The sequence below is a fragment of the Castor canadensis genome, chromosome 13 (genome assembly GCF_047511655.1).
Source record: "Castor canadensis chromosome 13, mCasCan1.hap1v2, whole genome shotgun sequence".
NCBI classification, from domain to species: Eukaryota; Metazoa; Chordata; class Mammalia; order Rodentia; family Castoridae; genus Castor; species Castor canadensis.
This window is the reverse complement of record NC_133398.1, coordinates 38,092,928-38,118,388: the sequence shown is the minus strand read 5'-3', so window position 1 is coordinate 38,118,388 and position 25,461 is coordinate 38,092,928. Positions and strand designations below refer to the sequence as shown.

The 25,461-nt window shown below is 43.0% G+C and overlaps 1 protein-coding gene across 22 annotated transcripts in view; it reads left to right on the top strand.

The window, feature by feature from the left end:
• Unc13b (unc-13 homolog B) overlaps nt 1-25,461 on the top strand; it is a 197,953-nt gene that overhangs the window by 167,897 nt on the left and 4,595 nt on the right. For 8 of the 22 annotated variants that reach the window (XM_074051534.1, XM_074051535.1, XM_074051532.1 and 5 more), the window contains 21 exons: nt 1,430-1,657; nt 2,269-2,410; nt 4,877-5,046; nt 5,431-5,546; nt 6,062-6,225; nt 7,095-7,245; nt 8,526-8,594; nt 10,168-10,257; nt 10,584-10,712; nt 14,438-14,565; nt 15,178-15,263; nt 21,614-21,740; nt 21,957-22,053; nt 22,256-22,399; nt 22,723-22,800; nt 23,281-23,358; nt 23,715-23,803; nt 24,025-24,177; nt 24,310-24,433; nt 24,543-24,599; nt 24,852-24,938. In XM_074051534.1, coding sequence (XP_073907635.1) covers nt 1,430-1,657; nt 2,269-2,410; nt 4,877-5,046; nt 5,431-5,546; nt 6,062-6,225; nt 7,095-7,245; nt 8,526-8,594; nt 10,168-10,257; nt 10,584-10,712; nt 14,438-14,565; nt 15,178-15,263; nt 21,614-21,740; nt 21,957-22,053; nt 22,256-22,399; nt 22,723-22,800; nt 23,281-23,358; nt 23,715-23,803; nt 24,025-24,177; nt 24,310-24,433; nt 24,543-24,599; nt 24,852-24,938 — 2,507 coding nt within the window. The remainder of the gene's footprint in view (nt 1-1,429; nt 1,658-2,268; nt 2,411-4,876; nt 5,047-5,430; nt 5,547-6,061; nt 6,226-7,094; nt 7,246-8,525; nt 8,595-10,167; nt 10,258-10,583; nt 10,713-14,437; nt 14,566-15,177; nt 15,264-21,613; nt 21,741-21,956; nt 22,054-22,255; nt 22,400-22,722; nt 22,801-23,280; nt 23,359-23,714; nt 23,804-24,024; nt 24,178-24,309; nt 24,434-24,542; nt 24,600-24,851; nt 24,939-25,461) is intronic. The other 14 variants (XM_074051538.1, XM_020162099.2, XM_074051533.1 and 11 more) reach the window with 6 other exon arrangements.

The window sequence follows — 25,461 nt, the reverse complement described above, 5'->3', positions numbered from 1 at the left end:
AGTCTACCTGGTTCTGAATCCCTTTTGTTTCCAGAGAAAGTAGGCTGCTGAATCAAGGGTCTTTGCCTTTCCAAATGGCAGGTCTTATAGTGCTCTCTAAAGCACTTTTAGAACAAATCCTTTGCGCTTTCTGTAGCTTTGTGGTGGAGCTAGAATCTCTTCCAGGATTCAGTTGATTCTAGAAGCTTAGCTTGGTAGTGTATATACATAGTGGCCTTATTGCACAAATGACCAGAGCATGTTTAATCAGGGACAGAACTATAAAAAGAGAGAAAGTGAGTCCTGTGACGTCCTAGGCCTCACGGAGGACCCTCACGAGGTCCAGATCCTGAGACCCTGGGAAGCTGGCATTTATTCCTTGCTTGTAAATAGAGCTTTTGATCACTTTAAATTCTTTATTTTTTTTGTAACTAGAGCTTTTGGGCAATAGTGCCAGTAATAGAAGTTTCAGATACATAGAGCAGACATCTGGGAAAGAAATGTCAAACTCCCAAGGCCCAGTTACATATTGACTTGTACTGCCATGATGGAGTAGGGGGCATGGGAACAAGAGGTGCAACAAGTTCCTATCAGGGGAGGTGGTAGTGATCAGTGTTCCTGCCTCCCTGCCCCATTCCTGCTGGATTTACACACACTGTGGCCCAACACCAGGAAGTGCAGGGGAGGGCTATGTGGAAAAGTATCCTCCTTCCCCTCCAGTTCTCCCAAGTGTTGCTCTAAGCCAAACCATCGCAAGGAAAGCTTTAAGGATTGTGGTAAGAGAAGGGAATGATAATAATAATAAAGACCATTTATTGAGTATCTGCTAGATGCCAGGCCTTGGGGATATGATTTACATATGCTATCTGAACTAATGCTTATTACAACCCCAAGATAGAAGCATCATTATCTTTTCTTAGAGAAAAATGGCTCACTAATCTAGAAGTGGTGGAGCCAGAATTTGAACCCAAGGTTTACATCAAAGGCCATACTTTTCTTATCATACCATACAACTTACTGAGATAAAAGGTACTGGAGTTATAGGACAGAACCCAACTGTGTGCCATGATGAATGCTGGGATTTGTGTCATGCAGTTGAGTATGGTTGTTGGTGGTATCATGCTCACTTACCACCCCTCCCTGATGTCTGAGACACTCATGGATTATATTTTGACTTTAGAGTTGATGGATAAAAAGTTTCAACATATATCTAAATATAGAGAATAGTGTAATGAACCCCCTTGTCAGTACTTTGCTACCCTTTGAGTTGCATTTTAAACTCCACTAGCCAGGCAGAGTCCCTACAGTTTGTCCCATCTTGCAGAAATAGCCCAATCTCCCTAAGCTTCTCCTAGTGCTCCCTGGCCTCTCCCTATGCCTTTTTCCTCTGGTCTACCTTGGTCTGGGAGGTAGCCTATTGGTTAGTTGTACTTTCTGGAACATTCTTCAGGAGCTGCAGAAAAGTGCTCAAAACATGGAGCTGAGGACCGGACCCAGAACATTATTATGGCCATGAAGGACCGTATGAAGATCCGAGAGCGGAATAAACCAGAGATCTTTGAAGTTATACGGGATGTCTTCACAGTGAGCAAAGTTGCCCATGTGCAGCAGATGAAAACAGTGAAGCAGAGTGTACTGGATGGCACCTCCAAATGGTCAGCCAAAATTACCATCACTGGTAAGCAGGCAAAATTTTGAGGGGACAAGGAGGCCTATGCTATACAGGAAGGCCTGGGAAGAAGCATCTGAGTGAGAGGGAGCAAGGGATTGCGAAGAAAGCAGATAGAATTGGGAAGAGGGAAGGCTCCATTATTCACTACTCCTCCTCACCTAGACCCTGGTGTGAGGAGAGGCAAGACTGGCACCAGTAAACAATATGGACCATAATGCAAGGATTTGGTAATAACCTGACACTCTAGACTTGGTTAACAGTTTGATATTACAAGAGCTGGGGTTGTGGAAAAGGGGCGTGGGCAGGACACCTGAGAATAGTTAACCAGTGGTTTACTCATCAGGTGAGTAGGGCTGAAGCATGTATATATCAGAGGGGTTAAGGATCAGTGAGGACTCAGGTGAGAAGGTGGGATTTGGGGGCTAAGTTTGTGGGAAAGGCTGATGGCCCAGAACTAAGGATATACATGGAGGAGAGAGATTATACTTACTGACACAAGGAGCTCTGGGAGACTGTGCATGCCCTCTCCACAGTATAACCTATGACTAGTGCTATGGAGAGCTTCTGACTTATATGGAAAGGTATTCTGTAGCTTCCTACTTTTGCTTGGATTGCAGTGGTGTGTGCCCAGGGTCTACAAGCCAAGGATAAAACAGGATCCAGTGACCCTTATGTGACCGTGCAAGTTGGCAAAACCAAGAAGCGTACCAAGACCATTTTTGGAAACTTGAATCCTGTTTGGGAGGAGAAATTCCATTTGTAAGTCATGAAGGGCTTTGTCTTACCTGGGACAGTGTGTGTTTTGGAACCAGCATTAGATCCTACTTTTGTGACTTGAGCCCTAAGATCAGGAGCAGTGAAGAAATCCCATTTCTCATATACTTCACTTGAACAGCAGTCATGCATTCTCTGGGTTTCTTCTCATGGACTGTGGCAGTTTACCCAAGTCCTGTCTTAACTAGGCCTATTTATGGGATCCTAGGGGCACTCCATATTGCTTTTTCCAGCACTATAAAGAATTAGAAACTAACCATCCTGTAGTACCTTCCAGCTCTGCCACCCTGCCTAGGAAGTGTTGGACTTTTATAGGTGTTAGAAAAGCATGTCCTTGTTCTACAACTGGGTAATTTTGGCTTAAAGATGGAAATCCAGGGTCTGAAGATATTTCCATTTCCCTTAAGCTTTCTTCCTACTCAGCTTCTACTATTCCTTTATTATCTCACTTTCTTATAGCTATTTCATATGGCAGCAGTAAAGGATGGTTGTTGAAAAATGGCAAACTGTAGCCTAGGACTTGGACTATTATCTGTAGAATCCAGATTCTCCCTGCCCCTACTCCCAAAGCCTAGGATCAGCACCTGGGTCTGAATCAGATGAACAGGCTGTCTGGCCATCTTCTGACAGAACTCACATGGAAAGGGGTTAGGTATAAAATTTATCTCCAGTTAGGGCAGCAGTTGCTGGAAGAAGCACCTGTTTATTTTTGAGAATCTGAATGGTTTCTGTTTGACTCTTTCTTATGACTAATTTTAAATGAATTGGCTCATAGTCACTTTTATTATTAAGTTCTATTCTGTACAAGACACTGTATATGATGCTGTTCATTTCAAAATGAACAACACAGTCCATATCTTCAAGAAGCTCATTGTTGGACTAGAGGTATGAGTCAAGTGTTAGAGTGCCTGCTTTGCAAGTGCAATGCCCTGAGTTCAGACCTTACTCCCACTGAAAGAAGAAGAAGCTCATTGTTTGTCTATTATTTTTCAGTACGCTACATGTTTTTTTATTTCATTTTTATTCTTCGTACTGGGGTTTGAACTCAGGGCTTTGCATTTGCCAGGCAGGTGCTCTACCACTTGAGCTATCCTCCCAACCCTTTTCATCTTTAGGATTTTTTTGTTTGTTTTTCTAAATTGGGTCTCACATTTATGTCCAGGCTGACCTAGACTGTGATCCTCTTATTTATGCTTCCTGTGTAGATTGGGATGAAAGGCACATGACACCATGCCCCGCTATGTATCGAGGTGGGGTAGAGAACTTTTTTGCTCAGACTGGCCTTGAACCACAATCCTCCTGATTTCCACCTCCCAAGTAGCTAGGATTACAGACAAAAGCCAGCATGCCCAACTATAACATTATAACATTTTAATGGAATATGTAAATATATTATAAGAGCATAGGGAAAGGAGTAATAAATTATTCTGACACCTAAAAAATTAGCTAGCATTTGTTGCCCTCAACGCAGAGAAACTAAAGCAGATACCTTAAAAGCAACTGAGGCCCATAGGAGAAGGGGACCAGGAACTAGAGAAAAGGTTAGATCAAAAAGAATTAACCTAGAAGGTAACACACACACACAGGAAATTAATGTAAGTCAACTCCCTGTATAGCTATCCTTATCTCAACTAGAAAAACCCTTGTTCCTTCCTATTATTGCTTATACTCTCTCTTCAACAAAATTAGAGATAAGGGCAAAATAATTTCTGTCAAGTATCGAGGGAGTGGGGGGGAGAGGGAGGGGACGGAGAGGGTGGTAAGGGAGGGGGTGGGGGCAGGGGGGAGAAATGACCCAAACATTGTATGCATGTATGAATAATAAAAAAATTAAAATTAAAAAAAATTATTCTAAGTACAACTTTTGGGGGAGGTTGCAGGACCCAGAAAACAACTGCTAGGGCTGGCGGAGTGGCTCAAGCAGTAGAGCATCCTCCTAGAAAGCAACTTCAGGGGAGGAAAGCATGAGGGGGACTTGAGCAACTTTCTTCTCCAAAGCAAACACCATAGAGGTGATGGTCATTCTAAAGTATGATAGAAGTTCACCAAACACAGTTAGATGGGAGAATTAGAAGGCTAAGTATATATGACCAGATGCACCTACCAGGAACATCTGTTACCTTTACTGACTTTTTATCTTGAATTCTGAGGAGGGAGCTAGTAATTGCTTTCTGGAGCTCTGTGGCATGTGCAGCTTTTGTCCTGTTGGTATTCCTGATCCACCTAGCTGCATAGGAATCCAGAACTCACCCTAATAATTACTCATTCCCCTACCCACTCCTGAGAAATGAAGAGCCATTTGCTGAGTTAGCCTGACTCACTTAGAACTTGAGTACTACTGTGTGCTGACTCCTTCTCTTCCTCTTTTAAATGTAATTGATGAAGCTCTTGGGAGGGAATTGGAAGTAATAGGAGTGAGCGCTGCTGGATCTGTCCCTAATTCTCTTACAGTGAGTGCCATAACTCCTCTGACCGTATTAAGGTACGTGTGTGGGATGAGGATGATGACATCAAATCCAGAGTTAAGCAACGGCTAAAGCGAGAATCTGATGATTTTCTTGGCCAAACTATCATTGAGGTTCGGACACTGAGTGGCGAAATGGATGTCTGGTACAATCTGGGTAAGGAAACTGGAACAGAAAAAGTTGCTGGGAAGGGATAACATGAAGAGGGGACCTGGAAAATTTTCCATCTACCAAAACCACCACTCTACAAAGCATACCTATATATACAGCCTGTCTTATCTTCAGAGAGCTGACCATGGTAGAGATAGGGGGTAGGGAGTGGCAGTGGCTGGAACACTCTGGCTTGTACATTCTAGGTTTCAGAAAGCCCTTTAGTCTTCATCCTCATCCCTAATGCCTTTTAGTCACTCCTGTTCTCCCACATATTTATATGCAATTCCTTAGGTGGATGCCATTCTTTCCTTGTGTTAAACCAAGATGGGGCTGTCTGCACGTCTGTAGTTGTATTGGTATCAATCTCCAGTCTTCTTTCATTCCTAGAAAAGAGGACAGACAAGTCAGCTGTCTCCGGGGCTATCCGACTACAAATCAGTGTGGAGATCAAGGGGGAGGAGAAGGTAGCTCCATACCATGTGCAATATACGTGTCTCCATGAGGTGAGCCGCCTCTTTGTAAGGAGGGAAGGGTGGAAAGAAGGGAGTGGACCTTGCCATAAGCAGGGTTGCTAGGTGGTTGAAAATCTGAGACCTGTTTTTTTGTTTATCCTTAGCTTATTGTGGTACCCTGGATAGCCTGAAGGACTGAACCTAGACTCTTTTCTTTTATTAATGTGAGAACAGCCTACTGGTGCCATAGGACTTAAAGGACATAATTTCTACAGAATCTTATTCACATTCTCCTAAATGTTACCATCAAGTTTTATTTGTAGTTATATTTTTTAATTAATTAATTTATTTATTCATTTATTCTAGTACTTGAGCTATGTCCCCAGTGCTTTATTTTATTTTGTTTTTGCAACAGGGTCTCACTAACTTTGCTCGGGCTGGCCTCGAATTCACAAACCTTTTGCATCAGTCTCAAAAGTATCTGGGATTACAGGCATGAACCACTACACCTGGCTGATTTTTATATGTATTTAATCCTTTCCTTCTCTCCCTTCTGTGTCCTGCAGAACCTTTTCCATTTCCTCACAGACATTCAGGGCAGTGGAGGAGTCCGGATCCCTGAGACTCGAGGAGATGATGCGTGGAAGGTGTACTTTGATGAGACAGCTCAAGAAATTGTGGATGAATTTGCCATGCGCTATGGCATTGAGTCCATATATCAGGCCATGACGTGAGGCTCCCTTGGGCTCTGGGAAATGGGAACTAATCCTTGGGGTGGTTAATGAGGGCACACAGCATGGTGGACAGGTGCTTAATGGGATAGTGCACAGTGATATCTTATTTTCCCTTCTGAATTTGGTGGGGTGGCTCTGTGCCCCCCAAACAAAGAGGGTATATGTAGAAAAGGAGTATGTTTATCCTTAACTGAGGGAGAAGGTATTTATTTGTCTCCCCGAGGTCAGAGATAGAAATGGAAGAGGGCATGAGAAGGTATGCAAAGACATACATCCTAGACATCAAGGGCAGTCAAGGCATGCATATGCATATGCACACATTTGTATTCATATACATGTGTGCATGACTGACAGGCTGACCTAGACTGGCATGGAAATCACATGGCACTAAGCTATAGGTAAAGCAGCTCTCTATGGTCAACTAAGACTCCCACAACAGAAATTCCTGACAACTGGGAGAAATATCTTTTGGTAAGGCTGCCATTAGAGCTGTACACAGGAAGCAGCCCTGCATAACCATTGGGTAGTATTTGCCTTGGCTGTGCTTCATTGATTTCACAACTTTCATTGAGTTCCTACTTGGCTTTTGCTGCAAACCCTGCAGAGTCTTTGAGATGAGGATGCTGTGGGGTTTTTTTTTGTTTTTTATTTTTGTGGTACTGGGGCTTGAACTCGAGGCCCACACCTTGAGCCACTCCACCAGCCCTTTTTTGTGAAGGGTTTTTTTTTTTTTCAAGATAGGGTCTCTTGGAACTATTTGCCTGGGCTGACTTCGAGCTGCAATATTCCTGATCTCTGTCTCCTGAGTAGCTAGGATTACAGGCATGAGCCACCAGCACCCAGCTGAGGATGCTATGTTTTTCAGGCACTTTGCTTGTTTGTCATCCAAGTATATGTGTCCTGGTGTGCCAGCAGTGATGAGCACCTTACTGGCCAACATCAATGCCTACTATGCCCACACAACTGCCTCCACCAATGTCTCTGCATCTGATCGCTTTGCAGCCTCCAACTTTGGGGTGAGTGTGACAAAACACATATGTATCCATTTGTTATCAATTGAGAAAGTTTGATATTTCCTGGTTGGTTCTGTAGAGTTAATTGATGTATCTAAAATTCAGATAGTTGCTACCTTGATAGATGAACTTTATTTCCTCATGAGTATGTGGACTATACTAACAGACTCTCCTCAGACTGTGGTTTATGGGGGTTATCATGTAGAACCTTTCTGAGCCAACAACTTGGTGACAATGTTCTTTAGTCTTGCAGGTTCAAAAACAGACCTTTCTTAATATTAGTTAGTCTGTGACAGATTCATATCACTTTAGCTCATATGAGACTGATGTCTAAGCAAGGATAGCAGTGTGTACCTAACCCTTTTCCAGAATCCATTTCCAGGGTGTGCACTTCCTGGTGTTAAAGTGCCTGAGAAGTTGAAATGTTATTCAAAATGTTACCTGACATAAATTTGATATAAACTGGATGAAATGTTTCTGACTCACAAAAGTTACCTTTGTAGGGATAAAATTACCAATATTACCCCAATCCACTATGTCTATGAGCCCTGCCTTTTGGTACTCATCTATTTTTTACTGTTGATATTGTTTCTGAAGATAAATTAATATAATTAAGCTGGTCATATATCTATTCCGTTATCTCTCATCCCATTATGCATTGACTTAATCAGTATCTCATGATATAATTGATATGAGTTCTAGGAGTGCTGTGCTAACAGTCTTCAGGCATGTGATTTCCTCATTTAATTTATATGCTAAGGGAAATTATATGAACCATTATTTAAAGAGACCTCTCATGTCTGTCTGTCTATCTTCCAAATGCATCACTATTTTCTCCTCCCATCATCACTGCTGGACTGCGGCTATAAAATTGTTATGAGCTATCCCAGGATAAGTCAAGAGACCTCAGACTCAGCAGCAAGTTAGAGAATGTGTTAGGATTTCCTTTTATCTGACTAAGAAGTTACAGTCCCAAAAGATTGGAGATGCGCTTGTCATGTGTATATAGAAAGATATTTTCCCTCCCAGGAACATGGCTTTCCTCTTGTCAGTATGAAAAGATTTCCTAGTTTGAGATAGAGCTGCTAAGAGATGAAATAGGGACCACCTATCCTATTTTTCCTTACCTTGTTGTTCTTACAATGGGCAGGGGTTGAGATAGAATGTATTGCTAGACAGATATCTCCTCTCCACCCTTTCTATTCACCCAGAGGTGATTGTTTCTGCTGTAGTCTAAGCCCAGAAACAGGTCATCTCTCCTCCCCATTATTTTTCACCCTCAGAAAGAGAGATTTGTAAAACTGCTGGACCAACTGCACAACTCACTAAGGATCGACCTCTCTACATACAGAGTAAGTGAAGACATGGTCATGGAGTGGGATAATAGGTATAGTTCACACATGTAATCCTAGCTACTTGGGAGGTTGCAATCAGGAGGATCATGGTTCAAGGCCAGCCTGAGCAAATAATTTGTGAGATCCTATTTCCAAAAATAAGTAGAGCAAAATGGAAAGGAGGTGTGGCTCAAGTGGCAGGATTTCTGCTTTGCAAGTGCAAAGCCCTGAGTTCAAACCCCTGTCCCACCAAAAAAAGAAAAAGATCAAAGGCAAGGGAAATTGGTCTGTGTTATCACATCTACCTATATGGCCAATGTCACTGACACCTGTGGTTCTCCTGAGTCTAAGGACCATGTATAAATAGCAGGTTTGGCTTCTTTTAATAGGCAGTTGGCTTTCCTGTCCTACTCGTATCACTCTACCAAGCTCTCTGATGACATTCTCATTAGGGAGTTTCCTGAGAATAATCTCAGATGTGCCCTTAAAAAATTAGATACTTAATTACATTTCCAATTTGTATTTTCCATCCTCTTATCATTTTTCAGAGGAGGGGTGAGAATCTGGATAGGAGAAGAAAGAGTACCATGCCTTGGGCAAGTAAATTGTATTAGAGGTCATATTCTTTTCTACTCTAGAGGGAAATAATAGATGTAGTATGGGAGTGGGTAACTGGGATGGGGCAGGATAAGGAAATGGGCAGTTTCTTAGCTCTTCCTAAGTTAGGTCTTCTTAGAATGGTTTTATTACTTGCTTAAAATGTTGTGAATTTCCAGAACAGGTAATACACACACACACACACACACACACACACACACACACACTAAAAAGTAAGTAGGAAAAAACCCTCCAAGTTAGAAAAAGTGATGTTTTAATTATCTACACTTTTCATGTCTTCCATTTGCATAAATATTGGAGAGGTGACTGTATTTCTTATTTTTGGCATAGAAGTAGCCATCCTAAGGTTTAAAAACTGACGAAGTGGAGAATTGTATCTCTCTTCAGCTCCCCATGACAGATTTCTCCTAAAAAAAAATCATGCCAAAAGAAATTAAATGAGTCTTGCCAGAAAGTCCTAAGAAACTCACTCCAAAGAAGTTCTACTTAGAGCTCTGCTATCTTCTGGCTCCAGAACTGTAGAAGAGTTAGGGTGTACAGAAAGTACAGGTCCTGGATCTCAGTTTGGTCTGTACTGTGGCTTCACTTATGTTCCAGATATACAGGTAGACCAGAATATTTGAAAAACTCATTCAGTTTAAGAATATTCAACCAAAAAAGTGTGTGTGTTGTGTTCCTGTGTATTCATTTGAACAAATGCTCACACATTGCATGGGAGGTAAGATTATGGGGAGAATGTGTTTCTTTCTTGGCTGTGGAGTATTTATCTGTGCATTGGGCAAGGACTCATCTGCATCAGTAGAAAAGAAAGAGGGAGACCTGTAATATTACAGCTTTTTTTTTTTTCAGTCCAGTTCAAGTATAGAAAATTTCAGTGGATAGCAGTTAGGGTAGCTTTTGATTCCATCGCTTTTGGCAGAGAAGGTTTTCATTGTTCTTTCATCCTTTGTTGCATTTGTTTGCTTTGCAACAGAATAATTTCCCTCCTGGGAGTCCTGAGAGGCTTCAGGATTTAAAATCCACAGTGGATTTGCTGACCAGCATTACTTTCTTCAGAATGAAGGTAAGGATAGACCAGGCTACTTGGTGGTAGGCTGAAGACTTGGTCACAGGAATATGGATAGTAGGGAAGAGCCTGAGGCTACAGAATTCATCACCTTTCCTCACACCTGTTCCCTGAGTTACTTCTTAGAGAGAACATAAACCACAGATCAATAAGATAGGCTAGAAGTTCTCCCCATCAGCTATTCTGGCATTTTCATCATAGGGCAGGGTCTAGAAACCCAGAAAAGAATGAAGGAATCTGGTGCAGGTTAGAGAGAGTGCTAGGAAGATATCTCATCTAGGTGAGCCAAACTCTGAGCCTGTATTTCTTCTATTAATCTGTAGGTACAAGAACTTCAGAGCCCTCCACGAGCCAGCCAGGTAGTAAAGGATTGTGTGAAGGCCTGTTTGAACTCTACATATGAGTATATCTTCAACAACTGCCATGACCTATACAGCCGCCAGTACCAGTTGGTAAGAGGTTTGGGTGTCAGGTGGGGCCACCTGACTTTTGCTCTTTAGAGACTTGGTTTTTGCTTTCCTAGAGTCATGGTGGAAAGGAGCTCTTATGAGGTGTGAGCTGTGGAGTATGGACCATCTGTCTCATAGTACAAGATATGTGGATTGACAGAGACCCTTGGACAAAATTTAACATATCTGAATTGAATAGAAATGATGGTTTTACTGTGGTGCTAAAGAAAGCAAACCTAAATTTGAGCAGTTTGAGAGTTGAGTAGTGAAATTCTCAGTCCCTCATGACTGGTTATGGACCAGACCCTTTTAAGTTTATGCTTTCCTCTGAGATCTGTATCTGTCTCTGAGCTCTTGGCCATGAAAGTTTAACTTTTCCCTCTGATCACTTCTCTCTCTAATGCTTGGTCTTCTGAGCTATTTTCACCAGCTGACTCTCAAGGCTGACCCTATCCTTCTGTGAGGCTGAGCCACTTCACTTATTTTAGACTGACATCCTAACTCACTACTTAGTTACTTAGTGTATATATATTTTTAAGATCCTTCCAGTAGTGTCCTTTCTCTCCTGCTGCTGCCATTTCAAAGCCATTCTTCCTGGAATGCCCCCATTCCTTCTGGGTCCAATTATTCAATTACAGTTTCTGTCTTAGGAATATCTTCCATGCATTCAGAGTTGCTTTCCTTCAGGCCAAAAAATACATATTGAATGTTCAAGGACAGGTCTAAGGAACACACAGTGCTCCTTCAGTGAATCCAGTGTGTGTGTACATGCCTGCGTGCGTGTGTGTGTGTGTGTGTGTGTGTGTGTGTGTGTGTATGAAACAGCAAAGTAGTCTGTTAGTAGGGCCCTGAAAAAGGGATAAGATTGAAGCAATTCCAAGGAGGAAGAAGTCACTCTTGATCAGATAATGGGAAAAACTACTAAAAACAAGGGGCATTTGAGATAGACCTTGAAAGGCAGTAGAGCCAAATGATGGGAATCTATTGCACCTATCTTTTAATGAATACATCCAATTCACTAAATGTAATGCTTCCTAAGAGCACCTTAGCAAAGATCTTGCTCATGCCACCTCTTCACATTCCCAAGCGTACTTTTTGTGTCAGCCATATATTTAAGACTTTGTCGTTTTAAGGTTCATAAAACTTTCCATTGTTCTGATGTCCCATGGGGGAGATTTTCCTGGAGCCTTTGTTTTGCTTGCTACATACTGGGCTCCTCTGTCAACCATCTATGGATTCTCTGGTTAGGGGGAGACATTGTTCTCAGCTTTGATCTTTTAACTATGCAGGAGTCTGTTCAAATATTTGGTCTCTGTGCCTCAGCAGGAGAATAAACTAGACTTTGAAAAAGGTGTGAAAACCATTTAAAAACTTGTTTTAGCCTTTGTATTTTACTGTCTGCTTTTTACTTTCTCCTAATCTCATTTTCTTATTATTTAATATTTACACTCAAGTAAACCCTTGCATTTTTAATAGCATTTCTATCTACTGACTTTCAGTCATTGCTTCATCTATTTGTCCATTCACTTAACAAATGGAGCATCAGAGTTAAAATTGAGTAAGATACAACTCTGCCTTTGGAGAATTCACTGTTTGGTGGAGAAGGGGGCAAATTACTACATTTATTGTTCTTTTTATTGTCTTTATTTCATTTTATTATTTTTTTGAGGTAGGGTCTTACTGCTATGCAGTCCAGCCAGGGCTTGAATTTGTAATCCTCCTTTAACCTCAGCCTTCCTCCCAAGCACTGGGATTACAGGAATGTTCTACTACGCCCAGCTCATATTTTTATTATATTTTATTGTAGTTTCCTACAATTTATTGTAGTTGTGTGATACAAGAGGTTCATAGAGGGTGCTCTGGCAACACAGAGGAAGGGAATCCAACCAGACCAGGGATGTCGGACAACTCAGAAAAAGTAAAGTTTAACCCAGATTTTAAAGAAGGAGAAGGAGTTAGCTCAAGAAAGGGTCTGGAGGGAACCAAACTATGGATAACATGTGAAGAAAGTAGAATTTTGGGAGGTGCAGAATCATGCACGAGTATGTTAGTATAAGGAAATGGAAGTAATTTTATTAGAGTATTTACATCATCAGACTTTGGCATTCAGCCTTGGCCAGATCATATAACTTTGGTGTCCTGTGGTTTTTTCATCTGAAATTGAAGGTGATAATGATTTATAGTCAATAGATTTATTATGAGGCTCAAATGAAATAATTTATGTAATATTCAAAGCAGAGTGCCTGGTACCTCAATAAGTGATTATGATGTGGCATTAACTGCAACACAAAGAAAAGTGGTAAACTATGAGGTTAAGAGAGAGGTCATATTCTAAAGGAACTTTGTATCAAGCTAAGGAGTTTGAGCTTAATTGAAGGCCATTGAAGGACTTTATACAGAAGAGTAACACTTGAAGTCAGGCATGGTGGGGCCTGAAGAAGGAAGATTTTGAGTTTAAGGCCAGTTTGAGCTCAAAAAAAGTTTTTAAAAAAAGAGTAACCCTCTGAGATTTTCCTTACAGAAAGATCACTGACAGCTCCCTGGAGGAGGTATTGGATTGAAATTAAAAAGATCAAGGAGATCCTGTTCCAGGCATGGTGGTGCATACTTGTAATCCCAGAATGGAAAGCAGAGGAGGAGGATCATGAGCTCAAGGCCAGCCTGAACTACAGCATGAGATCTTGTCTCAAAAAAAGAATTAAAGGACCAAGGAGATCCTTAAATGTGATAAGAGTTTCAGCCAGGATAGTGGCAGAAACGTAAAATGAAGAGATGTATTTAAGTGATAGAATCAACAGGATATAAATTCTGTTTTGGTTTCTTAACCAAAACAGCTTAATGAGGAGATTTTGCAGTGACATATGACATCCACATAAGAGCCCTATGCCTGTCCTTCTAGGCAGCTCCACCTTTGGCTTTGTCCCAGTGAGAGATAATGTCCATTCCAGTCTCTGTGGTGTCTACAACTTGTCCTGTCTGGAGTCTGAACGTGAAGAGGCTCCTCTTTTCCTGAGATCCACCAATGTATTCCTTTGCCTTCTCCCAAACAAAGCCTTTTCTTATCCACCTAGGCAAATAGCTTCCTAAGTGCAGTTCCCCCTAATGAGCTTTAGGGTGTTCAGGAAAGTCCTACATGCTGAAAGGCCAAAGTGCATGCAGGATCTGTTCAGTAGCTCCTGCAGATATGAAAGAACTTCTCAGAGTTGAGATGTGTATGTGTGTTGGTGGGAAGGATCAGAGAAGGGAAGGGCTGCCTGTGTGGGTCACATGGAACTAGACCGACTTAGTGGGCTGGAGGGTGTTCATTTCAGCCAGCGAGCCATCTACCCACAGATACTGAGAAAGAGGGAAAGGGAAATGGGCACTGTTATGTCTCCTAGAATAACCAAACTTATCAGAGCAGTGCCCTGGATCTGGGAGGAAAGTTCTCAAGGGATGAAGGCCCTCCCAATTGTCACCCCTCTCACAGAACATGTGGAGATCAGGCTCTAAAAGAGGAAGGGTCCCTGATTCTAGAGAAAGGGGCATTTGGAGGGGGGAAGAGAAAGAATATTTGAGACCCTCTCCAATTCAATTCTCTCTCTCTTTTACACACACATTCTCTCTCTCTCTCTCTTTCTCTCTCTCTCTCTCTCTCTCTCTCTCTCTCTCTCTCTCTCTCTCTTTCTCTCCTCCTCTCTCCCTCTCCCTCTCTCTCTCCCTCTCCCTCCTCCCCCCCCCCCAACAAGAAGCAGGAGCTACCTCCAGAGGAACAAGGGCCCAGCATTCGGAACCTAGATTTCTGGCCCAAACTCATCACACTCATTGTATCAATCATAGAAGAAGATAAGAATTCCTACACACCTGTTCTGAACCAGTGAGTATCACCCCACTTGGCCCTGTCTGGTTGGAGATTGGTCTGTCCATCTGTCTAACAGCTTCTTTCTTTCCTGTCTCTGTATGTTTGCAGTGCCACCTCTTCCAACTGTCCGTCCATCTGTCCCTCTGTCCCTTGTATCTGTCTGGGTAACTGTTTCTGGAGACAGGTGTGGAACATAATGGTGGGCCCTGCCCAGACTGAGCTAGCCTCCCTGGAGTGAGAGGCTTCTGGGACTGTGGCTGCTATGGGAGCCCAAGGGGATCCAGAGAGAGAGAACATGTGTGCATGTGTCTGTCCACTCTGAATAAAGGGGATCTTCCCTTGCCCTTTCTTCTCCAGCTTATTTAGCTTGGGCCTGCCCTCCAACCACAACCCTCCTCTGGGCCCCAATGCCTTTACTTCTGGGCATTCTCCCCCTAGACCCATCTTTCCTAAAGGGATCCCCTTTGCTCACTTGTCCTACCATTGGCCCTGGGGCCCCTTTTCTCCAGACTGAGCCTAGCTTCTCCTCTCTTTAATATGACTTCCAAGAACTAGGTACCCCTTGGAATAAATCAAATCAAATGGCTCTTGCCTTGTTCTCTGATTGCAGTTTTTTCTATCATCCAGGTTTCCTCAGGAGTTGAATGTGGGAAAAGTCAGTGCAGAAGTGATGTGGCATCTGTTTGCCCAAGACATGAAATATGCATTGGAGGGTAAGGATCTTGCCCAAGTCAGTAGGCTGCCAGGCTGCTAGCCCAAGCCTCTTATAAGCTATCCCTTTGCTCTCCTAGACAACTACAAGTTCTGGGTAGGTGGTGCAGAGAGAAACTATAGGGATTCTAGCCATGGTGGGAGGCTTTAGGAGGCTTAAGATGAGCAAAACTGCAGCCAAAGGAAATAATTGAGATGGCTATGTGTATGTAGGTTCTTCCTTCTAGCTTTAGTACCTATTTAAGATTTTCCCAGCCCAGAGACCAACTCTTCCCACAGTAAACATTCCCAGAAAGATGGTTCACTTTCTAGAGAATGATTGTCCAAAACTTATCTTTATAGTGTATATAACTAGATGTTATTTTCTCATACTGTGGACTGACTGGCCTGACTTTTCTTGAAATCTGCTATGAGTTAGTGTGACAAAGCCAGAAAGATACTTCTTCTCTCACTCTTTCTATAGAGTAGGGCCACAGATATGTTATTATTTCTCTTGTTCATTCAGTTTATTCTTTTTTTCATTTTTCACCTCAGTCCACAAAGATTTCACTCCCTACCTGTGTTAGCTTTGTACCCATCTGTGCTTACCTATTTAGCTGCCTTTTCTGTCTGTTTACATGTGATAATCTAGCTCTTCTGTCTGTGAAAGTAGATCTAGAATGAGAAGCCATCTGAGGCAAGTACAAAGCAGTCTGGATCTGTTATTTGGGTATAGCACGGGAGATATGGGTAACCTTCAGACTTAAACTTGTGAGGTATAGAATCAGTAAATCTTGAGGTTGAAAGAAATCTTGAAGATCTATGCTAAGTTTATGAGCCATAGACTGTACATGTGATTTCTGTAATTCAGCCCTAGAGCAGTGGCTGAGTCCTACTCACATGGTCAACCCTGAGGCTGTAGCCTACACAGTAGCCTGTCAGGCCAGTGAGGAGGTTACCGGCCTCCCTCACCTTGGTGAGGCAGCATGCAACAAGGCTGTATGGTGCCAGTTCCTAAAGAACATGTACAGTGGATTTGGGGAAAAAATTACTCAGATTCACAAGGGAGGGGTAGTGTAAGTAGGAGCAGAGATTTTCAGACAGAAATTTCTTAGGAGCTAAGTTAAAAAGGGAAAACTAGGCTCCAGGCCTTTTACCTGGTGCCAACAAAGTCAGCCTGCTTTTTTTTCAATTTTAAATGGGGTTCTAGATGAGATACCTTTTGAAAAGAGAGTTCTGCTAGTATTTAAAACAGACACAAAAAGAGTTGAAAAAATTGCTTTTAAGAATGAACAAATATCCAGGTTTCAAATCTCAGTCTTACAATTTACTTAGCAGTGTGAGTTTGGACTGTGCTACTTAATTTTTTTGTGAGTTCCTGTTTTTTTCATCTGTATAATGAATGAGTGACAATGGCACCTTTTTCACTGAACTGATAAAATAACTGCAATATAGAAAACATAGTTACCATACTGCCTGGCCCAATCTTAGCACTGAATAAATCTTAACTATTAAGAACAAGAAAAAACCATTATACACAGAAATACAATGTGAACAAAGCAGAATTTTTTTTCTTTTTTTTTCTTTTATTATTCATATGTGCATACAAGGCTTGGGTCATTTCTCCCCCCTGCCCCCACCCCCTCCCTTACCACCCACTCCGCCCCCTCCCTCTCCCCCCCACCCCCTCTAACTATTTTGCCCTTATTTCTAATTTTGTTGTAGAGAGAGTTTAAGCTATAATAGGAAGGAACAAGGGTTTTTGCTGGTTGAGATAAGGATAGCTATACAGGGAGTTGACTCACATTGATTTCCTGTGCGTGTGTGTTACCTTCTAGGTTAATTCTTTTTGATCTAACCTTTTCTCTAGCTCCTGGTCCCCTTTTCCTATTGGCCTCAGTTGCTTTTATGGTACCTGCTTTAGTTTCTCTGCATTAAGGGCAACAAATGCTAGCTAGTTTTTTAGATGTCTTACCTATCCTCACCCCTCCCTTGTGTGTTCTCACTTTTATCATGTGCTCAAAGTCCAATCCCATTGTTGTGTTTACCCTTGATCTAATGTCCACATATGAGGGAGAACATATGATTTTTGGTCTTTTGGGCCAGGCTAACCTCACTCAGAATGATGTTCTCCAATTCCATCCATTTACCAGCAAATGATAACATTTTGTTCTTCTTCATGGCTGCATAAAATTCCATTGTGTATAGATGCCACATTTTCTTAATCCATTTGTCAGTAGTGGGGCATTTTGGCTGTTTCCATAACTTGGCTATTGTGAATTGTGCCGCAATAAACATGGGTGTGCAGGTGCTTCTGGAGTAACCTGTGTCACAGTCTTTTGGGTATATCCCCAAGAGTGGTATTGAACAAAGCAGAATTTTAATAAGATTTTACCTCAGTAAAAGACAGGGACAGGTAGAACAGGGAGAGATAGCAGCAGAGAATGAAATAATGAAGAGTTATAATTTAGAGATGAGGGACTGGAGCCCAGATTACAGCAGAAAAACAGAGATGGGGGAAAAATGGGTTTTGACTAAAGCAGATACCTTAAAAGCAACTGAGGCCAATAGGAAAAGGGGACCAAGAACTAGAGAAAAGGTGAGATCAAAAAGAACCTAGAAGGTAACACACATGCACAGGAAATTAATGTGAGTCAACTCCCTGTATAGCTATCCTTATCTCAACCAGTAAAAACCCTTGTTCCTTCCTATTATGGCTTATACTCGCTCTACAACAAAATTAGAAATAAGGGCAAAATAGTTTCTGCTGGGTATTGAGGGGGTGGGCGGAAGAGGGAGGGGGCAGAGTGGGTGGTAAGGGAGGGGGTAGGGGCTGGGGGGGAGAAATGACCTAAGCCTTGTATGCGCATATGAATAATAAAATAAAAAGAAAAATGGGTTTTGATAGTTACTGGAAAGTTGTAATAGGACGTAGTGATTATCAGAATATGAAGGGCAAGTGAAGGGGAGGTATTTGGGGGCTTGGAGAATAAGAGGACAACAGTGACTCTGGTTGTGAAAGGAAAGTTGAAATGCTGTCTTTAGCTGAGCATTGGAGCACATGTCTGTAATCCCAGCATTTGGGAGGCTGAGGCAGGAGGATCAAGAGTTCAGGGCCAGCCTGGGCCTAATAACAAAACCCTGTTTCCCAAAATGAACAAATAAACAAAATCCAGAAAAATACAAGAAAATGCTGTCCTTCACCAAATATTTTTCTAAGACAATTTTATTGAGGCTAATTTATATCAAATAAAGTAAAAACACTTTAAGCATACTATTTAATGAACTTTAACAACCACATCTATGTAACTGCTCTCCCAGTTAAAATATGAAACAGAAAGTTCCCTCCTGCTCCTTTGCAGTAAATCTCCACCACATTCACTGTTTCTTTAGTATTTTCTTAGGCATCATGCTAGTTATTGGAGCCCCACTGAAATTACTAAAGCATAGCCCTGGCCCTTGAGAAGCTCACAAATTAATCTAGAAGACAGATACATAAATTGGTAGTTACAATACAAAGTTATAAGAGCCATGAAAGGAATAAATACTGGGTGCTGAGAGCATACAAGAGATCTATGTAGCCCAGGCCCACAGGAACTAAGAAGACTTCTTGTAAGAGGTGATGAAACCTGAAGGATGAGAGGATGTAGCTTAGGTGAGGAGGAAGAATAGCAGTGACAACAAAGTGAAACACAGAACATTTTGTGCAGAAGGTGCAGCATGTCTTTTCATTGGAAAAAATGGAAACAGCAGTTCATTGTGCCTAGCACTTCAGAGGGCAAGGGAGATGATCAGTGAGACAGAAGGATAGAGAGATAGAGAAAAGCCAGATCATAAAGGAGGCCATAGCCATGTTTAGGTTTCTGGACTTAAGCCTGAGACAATTGGGAGATCTGACAGGTTAAGTAAGGGATTGATATCAAATATTTCATGTAGAAAAGCCACTTTCTCTGGCTACGCTATGGAGAATGGATTAGAGGGGAATGAACAGTCGAGAGGTTTTCAGGTTAGAGATGGTGGTAAAGAGATGTAGGCAAGTAATAGTGTGGCTAGAAGAAATTGGATAGATTCCAGGGGCATTTTGAAGGTAAAAGCAGTGAGAGCTGGTGATTTAACTGTACATGAGTATAAAGGACAAAGGAATATTTTAGGATGATTCTCAGCATTGAACAAAAGGATAAGATTAGGCAGGTGCCAATGGCTCACGCCTGTAATCCTAGCTACTCAGGAGGCAGAGATCAGGACACTGAGTTTCAAAACCAGCCCGGGCAAATAGTTTGCAAGAGCCTATCTCGAAAAAACCCTTCACAAAAACGGTGGTGGGGGTGGTGCGGGACTGGTGAAGTCACTCAAGGTGTAGGCTCTGAGTTCAAACCCAGTGCTGCAAAATAAACAAATAAATAAATTTTTTTTTTTAAAAAGGATAAGATTAGTTGGTATACTCTGTTTCAACTTTACCTAGAGATGTTAAGATGGTAAGCAAGGAAGACTAGAGTTAAACCTTTGCACAGTGAGGTATTACATCAAAACTTTTTATAGACATTACCAGAACCAAAAACAGATTTAGGGAAGATATCATCAAACTAAGGTAGTTGAAATCATGAGGTTGAAAGAACTCTCTAAGGATGAAGGTGAAAGAAGGAAAGCAGAAGTCAGAGGTGGGAGGTTATGGAAACATTACTGCTCCTTCTGCTAGATTAACCCCACTACCACCACCAGCAACAACCACCCCACACAACCTTGCTGGAGCATAACTACTTGGGCCTTGTTAGAATAAAGTACAACCAGTGTTTCAGCTCTGGTCTGTTGGGTGTTTTATACCACAAAAGTTAATATTGACTATAGAAATTAGGATCTGGGGCCTGGGGCCAGAGAACAGATTTTGGGTTGATAGAGAAAGTAAGAATTATATGTAAACACAGTAACTTGAAGTTCTCTGGAAGAAAGAATTAAGGAGATCTGGAGCCATTTCCAGTAGATTGCTGAACAGGAAGGAAGATGGCACTCCTGGGGGTGCCTTTTTATGTTTCTAGTTCTAGGATTGGTTCAAGAACCACAAGGGATAGGGTGGAGAAGCAGGGGTGTCTCTCTGATGTCCCTGATTTTTTCCACTTTGTTGCTCATTGGTATCTCTGCTCTGTCACAAGCAACCACTGTCATTCGTATTTGAAAAGTCCTCTTTCCTGATGGTAAGAACTTTTGGTTGTTGTCTCTTTACCTCTAATCTTATACCTTTTCCTTCTCCTGCTCACTGCTTCATAGGAGAGAGATAGCAAGTGCAACTTCAGGTTGGGATGATGCCTACAATGCCAGGAAATGAAAGTCCTGGGATCTGAAGCGTTTTGAGGCACAATCCCCAGGCTTCCTTTTCTTCCTTTGTGTTTTCTGCACTGATTTAGAAGGGCCAATGGCCCCAAACTGGATAGTCAGCCTTAACTTGGAGAAGCATCACCACGTTGTCTCAGAGTTGAACAATAGAGTCCCCAGGAACATTGGCCTCTCCTCTCCTCTGTTGCCTAGTACTCTTCTCCCATTTGCTTACTTTTCGTATTATGTTATGTCAGCACTTAACTGACTTTTATTTTTCAAATTAATGCTTCAACTCTAAAGGGGGCTGGAGAGAACCTATTGTATGGCCAGTGCTCTAGACTCTTTGTGATGAGTGATCATAGGCCTAGATTTTCCAGAAGGCTCTCAAGGTTCAGCTAGGTGACCTATCAGATCTATAATAATAATCCTGTTTTCTGCAGCATGATGCCCTTTCATCTGGAAGTATTTCCATAGTTTCCAAACTGAGTGTCCTTATTTGCATACTTCCCTGAGAGCTCATCTTCTATGTCTCAGCTCTGCTCTGGAGCCCTTGCATTTACCTCAGGATTCTGTTACATCAGAACTGCTCAGTGCCTTTCTGTTTGTTTCCCCTGTTTCTGTGTGGCTATCATTGACCCGTTCATGCCATGTACAACTTCATGTCTCTACATTTAAGCCTGTCTGAAGAAATGGCTCAGCTATTAAGATTTTTTTTTTTAAATCTAGAAAAACATTGTCCCTCCACGTCCTGGGCATTGTCCCCACTAATCAGCATTAGCATCCATAACCCTTTCTCTTCTTAACCAGAGACCAGTGACCTCACTTTGTATTTGAGAAAATTAGAGCTAAAAGGCTTTATCTGGGAGTCTGACTTAGTCTCTCTAAAGGAAGATTTGGGCCAGCTAGCAGGGCACTGGTGAGGAGATGGCTATGAAAGGGAGGTTAGTAGTCACCTGTTTTCTAAGATATCCTATAGAACTACCTAACTAGATCTGCTGCCTTGGGAAAGCTCAGGAACCATGGATACTGCTGAGATCTTACCCAGCCTCCTTCCCCTCACTAGAGCATGAGAAAGACCGACTGTGTAAGAGTGCTGACTACATGAACCTGCACTTCAAGGTGAAATGGCTCCACAATGAATATGTGCGGGATCTGCCTGCTCTCCAGGGGCAGGTGCCTGAGTACCCAGCGTGAGTCATGTGGGCACCACAGAGGAAAGGGAAAAGGGCCCTCTGGGTGGGCAGGGCTAAAATCCTCCATTCAGTTTGGCAGGCCAGTCTTTGGAACTGCCTGTTCTGGGCACTGCAATAGAAAGAGAAGTATCAAGCCATGCCCTGCCTTCCAGAAGATCTCAGTTTGATGGAGCTAACCACTAGCTTTAACCCACAATTCTGCTATGGCTACAGGTGGTTTGAGCAGTTTGTACTTCAGTGGCTAGATGAGAATGAGGATGTATCTCTGGAATTCCTGCGTGGGGCCCTGGAACGAGATAAAAAGGATGGGGTAAGTTGGGGGCTTGGGCTGCACAGGCCAGGTCTCCCAGGATTTAGCTATTGGCAGAAGTTTCTGTGCTTTCACCAAGTTCAATGCCTCTGCTCTGTGGAGGGCCATGGAACCACACCTCCTGGGCAGAGCCCTTTCAAACCCTACAAGCTTGAAAAAGGTAGCAGCTGTGAATGGTGACCCTATGTGTGGCCTTCCTTAGTTCCAGCAGACATCAGAGCATGCGCTGTTTTCCTGCTCTGTGGTGGACGTCTTCACACAGCTCAACCAAAGCTTTGAGATCATCCGGAAATTGGAATGCCCAGACCTCAGCATCCTTGCTCACTACATGAGGAGATTTGCTAAGGTGACCATAAGCCTCCCTGCTTCCTCCCCCTTATCACCACCACTCTCACAGGCCTGAGCTCAACCTCTCTCTGTGGTGTCCTTCAGGTAAAGCCTAGCATTACCCCCTTTCCTCTTGGCTGTGTCTAGGGCAGACAGATGGTCTGTCTCAATGCTGTTCTGTGGTAGAGAAGGAACTTTACCCTTCCAATGAGATTCCTCCTTTGCTTCCCTGATGTCATTGTTCCGGGATGAGAAATACAACCTCAGGCAAATCCCTGGTTGTGCGGGTTGGTGGAGGGGGGAGTGGAAAGCTAAAGGTTCTTTCTCCTTTTCTTTTCTCAGACCATCGGGAAGGTGCTGATGCAGTATGCAGACATCTTATCAAAGAACTTCCCAACTTATTGCACAAAGGAGAAACTGGTAGGGTCAGGCCCTGCAGTACATTGAGAAAGAGTGGAAGATATCTGAATCCTTGTTGATTTGGGAACTATCCTCAGATGCCCTTGACTTCTGGTTCCCTCCAGAGTTTTGCTTGAGACAGATGCATAAGATAATGAGAACCTGAATAAGAGTTCTTCCATTTGTTGCTGAGCCTCCATTTGTTGTTTTATCTTCTAAGCTAGACTGCTTTGTCTTTTCTTTTTTAAATAAAAAATTTCAAACATTTAAAGAGTTATAAAGGGTAATACCACAAATACTTGTGTACAAATATTTGTGTAAAGATAAAAACATTTGCTTCATTCAAGGAGAATTGTCTGAATTGGTTCCAGATCTTAGTGTTTAGGCAAAGACCTATAAGTCCTTATGGCTCTGGAATAGTGTAAGAGAGGGAGGAACCCTAGGCTAATGGGCCTATGCCAAAAGGACCCAAGACTTAAAAGGATTCTTCTGTTCCCAAAGCCCTGCATCCTGATGAACAACATGCAGCAACTGAGGGTCCAATTGGAGAAAATGTTTGAAGCGATGGGAGGCAAGGAGGTAATCTTAGGGTTTTAGTCATTGTACTTTTCCTTTATTTCTGAGATTTGTAGCTACAGAACTCTACCCTTTCTTAATTGGTATAGTTTAGGAGTTTAGCCTTGAGGTTTTGGCTGGCTTGATCTGAGATTGGCATTGAGGTAAAGGTCCTAGGAGGGAGAAGCAGGCATTGGGGTAAAAGCCTTAGGAGGGATGAGCAGATATTGGAGTAAGGCCATAGGAGGGAGGAAAAGATATTGGGGTAAAGCCCTAGGAGGGTGGAGCAGGCATTATAGTGTGGTATTAGGAGGGAGTAAGGTGCAGGAGAAAGAAGTTAAGAGAAGCAGCCTAGTCAGGCCCACATCTTGTGCATACAGCTGGACCCTGAAGCTGCAGACAATCTGAAGGAGCTGCAGGTGAAACTGAATACAGTTTTGGATGAGCTCAGCATAGTGTTTGGAAACAGGTCAGTGCCCCCAAGAACACACAGCCCTTAGAAAACTAGGTATGGTCCCTAGCCAGTTCCAGAGCCCCTACCCAAATGCATCCATCCAGCTACAGGTACATGAATCCATGTGCTGATGGTCCCTGCACCATGATCATGAGGAGGGAATGGGTCTGAATAGAGGGTGCTGTTCCAGGGTCAGTGTGGGGACAGGGAGGGCTGCACTGTGGGCACATGTGTAGTTTCCAGGTGCGAATTGATGAGTGTGTTCGACAAATGGCCAACATCCTGGGCCAGGTTCGGGGCACAGGGAACGCATCCCCCAACGCCAGGGCCTCAGTGTCTCAGGATGCAGATAGTGTGCTGCGGCCTCTCATGGACTTCTTGGATGGCAAGTGAGTATAGCATTCTCACTATCCTGTGGGGATGAACAAAGCAGAGGCCATCAAACAGAGAAGCCTCTTGGGAAAGGAGAGAAGGAGGCCCCCAGACTCTTGCCCCACCTCACCTGTTGCCTGGGCCTGCAGCCTCACACTCTTTGCCACTGTGTGTGAGAAGACAGTTCTGAAACGAGTCCTGAAGGAGCTCTGGCGAGTTGTAATGAACACCATGGAAAGGATGATTGTTCTGCCCCCCCTCACTGACCAGACGGTAAGAACACCTCCCTCCTGCTTCTTCCTACTATCCCTCTTCCCCTCTGTCCCCACTTCCTGATGGAGTTCAGAGTTTTCTACTTTTGAATCATCCCCTTTCTGCTCAGGGCACCCAGTTGATCTTCACTGCTGCTAAGGAGCTGAGTCAGCTGTCCAAACTCAAGGTTATTGGGGTGTGGGGTCTTCATGAGGCTGGGGGGAGGGTGCCTGGGAGGCTGAAGAAGAGGGGAGGAGAGGAACATGCAGCCATGGACTGGCAGATGAGGAGCAGTTTTCATGAATTCCCTGAACTGTCCTGATTCTTTTGGGGGGGGGGGCATTACTGGGGTTCAAACTCAGAGCTTTATGCTTGTTAGGCAAATGCTCTACCACTTCAACCACTCTGCCAGTCCCTGATACTGATTCTTTCTCTGGAGTTTCAGGACCATATGGTGCGAGAGGAAACACGGAATCTCACTCCAAAGCAGTGTGCTGTCCTTGACCTGGCCCTGGACACCATCAAGGTGGAGTCCTCCCCTTTTCTAGTCTTACCACCATACACACTTGTCCCCTGGCATTCTATCCTGCCAGACCAAATGTCAATTAGACTTTTAGCACTCCACTTACAGAGGAGAGTCCTATACACTGTCAAAGATACAGAGAGAAGCAGAACCTTGTTCCTAAGTTTAAGACACTTATGATTGGTAAAGTGATAAGGCTAAAGTGAACTATAATTCAAGGCACTTGGGAGAGGTATGTGTCACAGGTATGAAGTTCCCTAAGGTTCACAGGGGTAAAAGAGCACTCTTGGCTATTCTCCCTGCCTGAATTGCCTCTGTCCCATACCTGTCCCCGACTAGACAGACCCTCCAAACACCACCTCCAGGAATATGGCCTCCCACTACTGTTCTTGCCAAATACGCTAATGATGCTCCTTGCCCAAGGAGCTGGGACCCTTTCTGTGGATGTTCCTCATCTTACTGCTTGTGGAGTGACCTGCCTTTCCCATTGTCCTCTCTTGGCTTCTCTGAGGACAGCTGGGGAGTT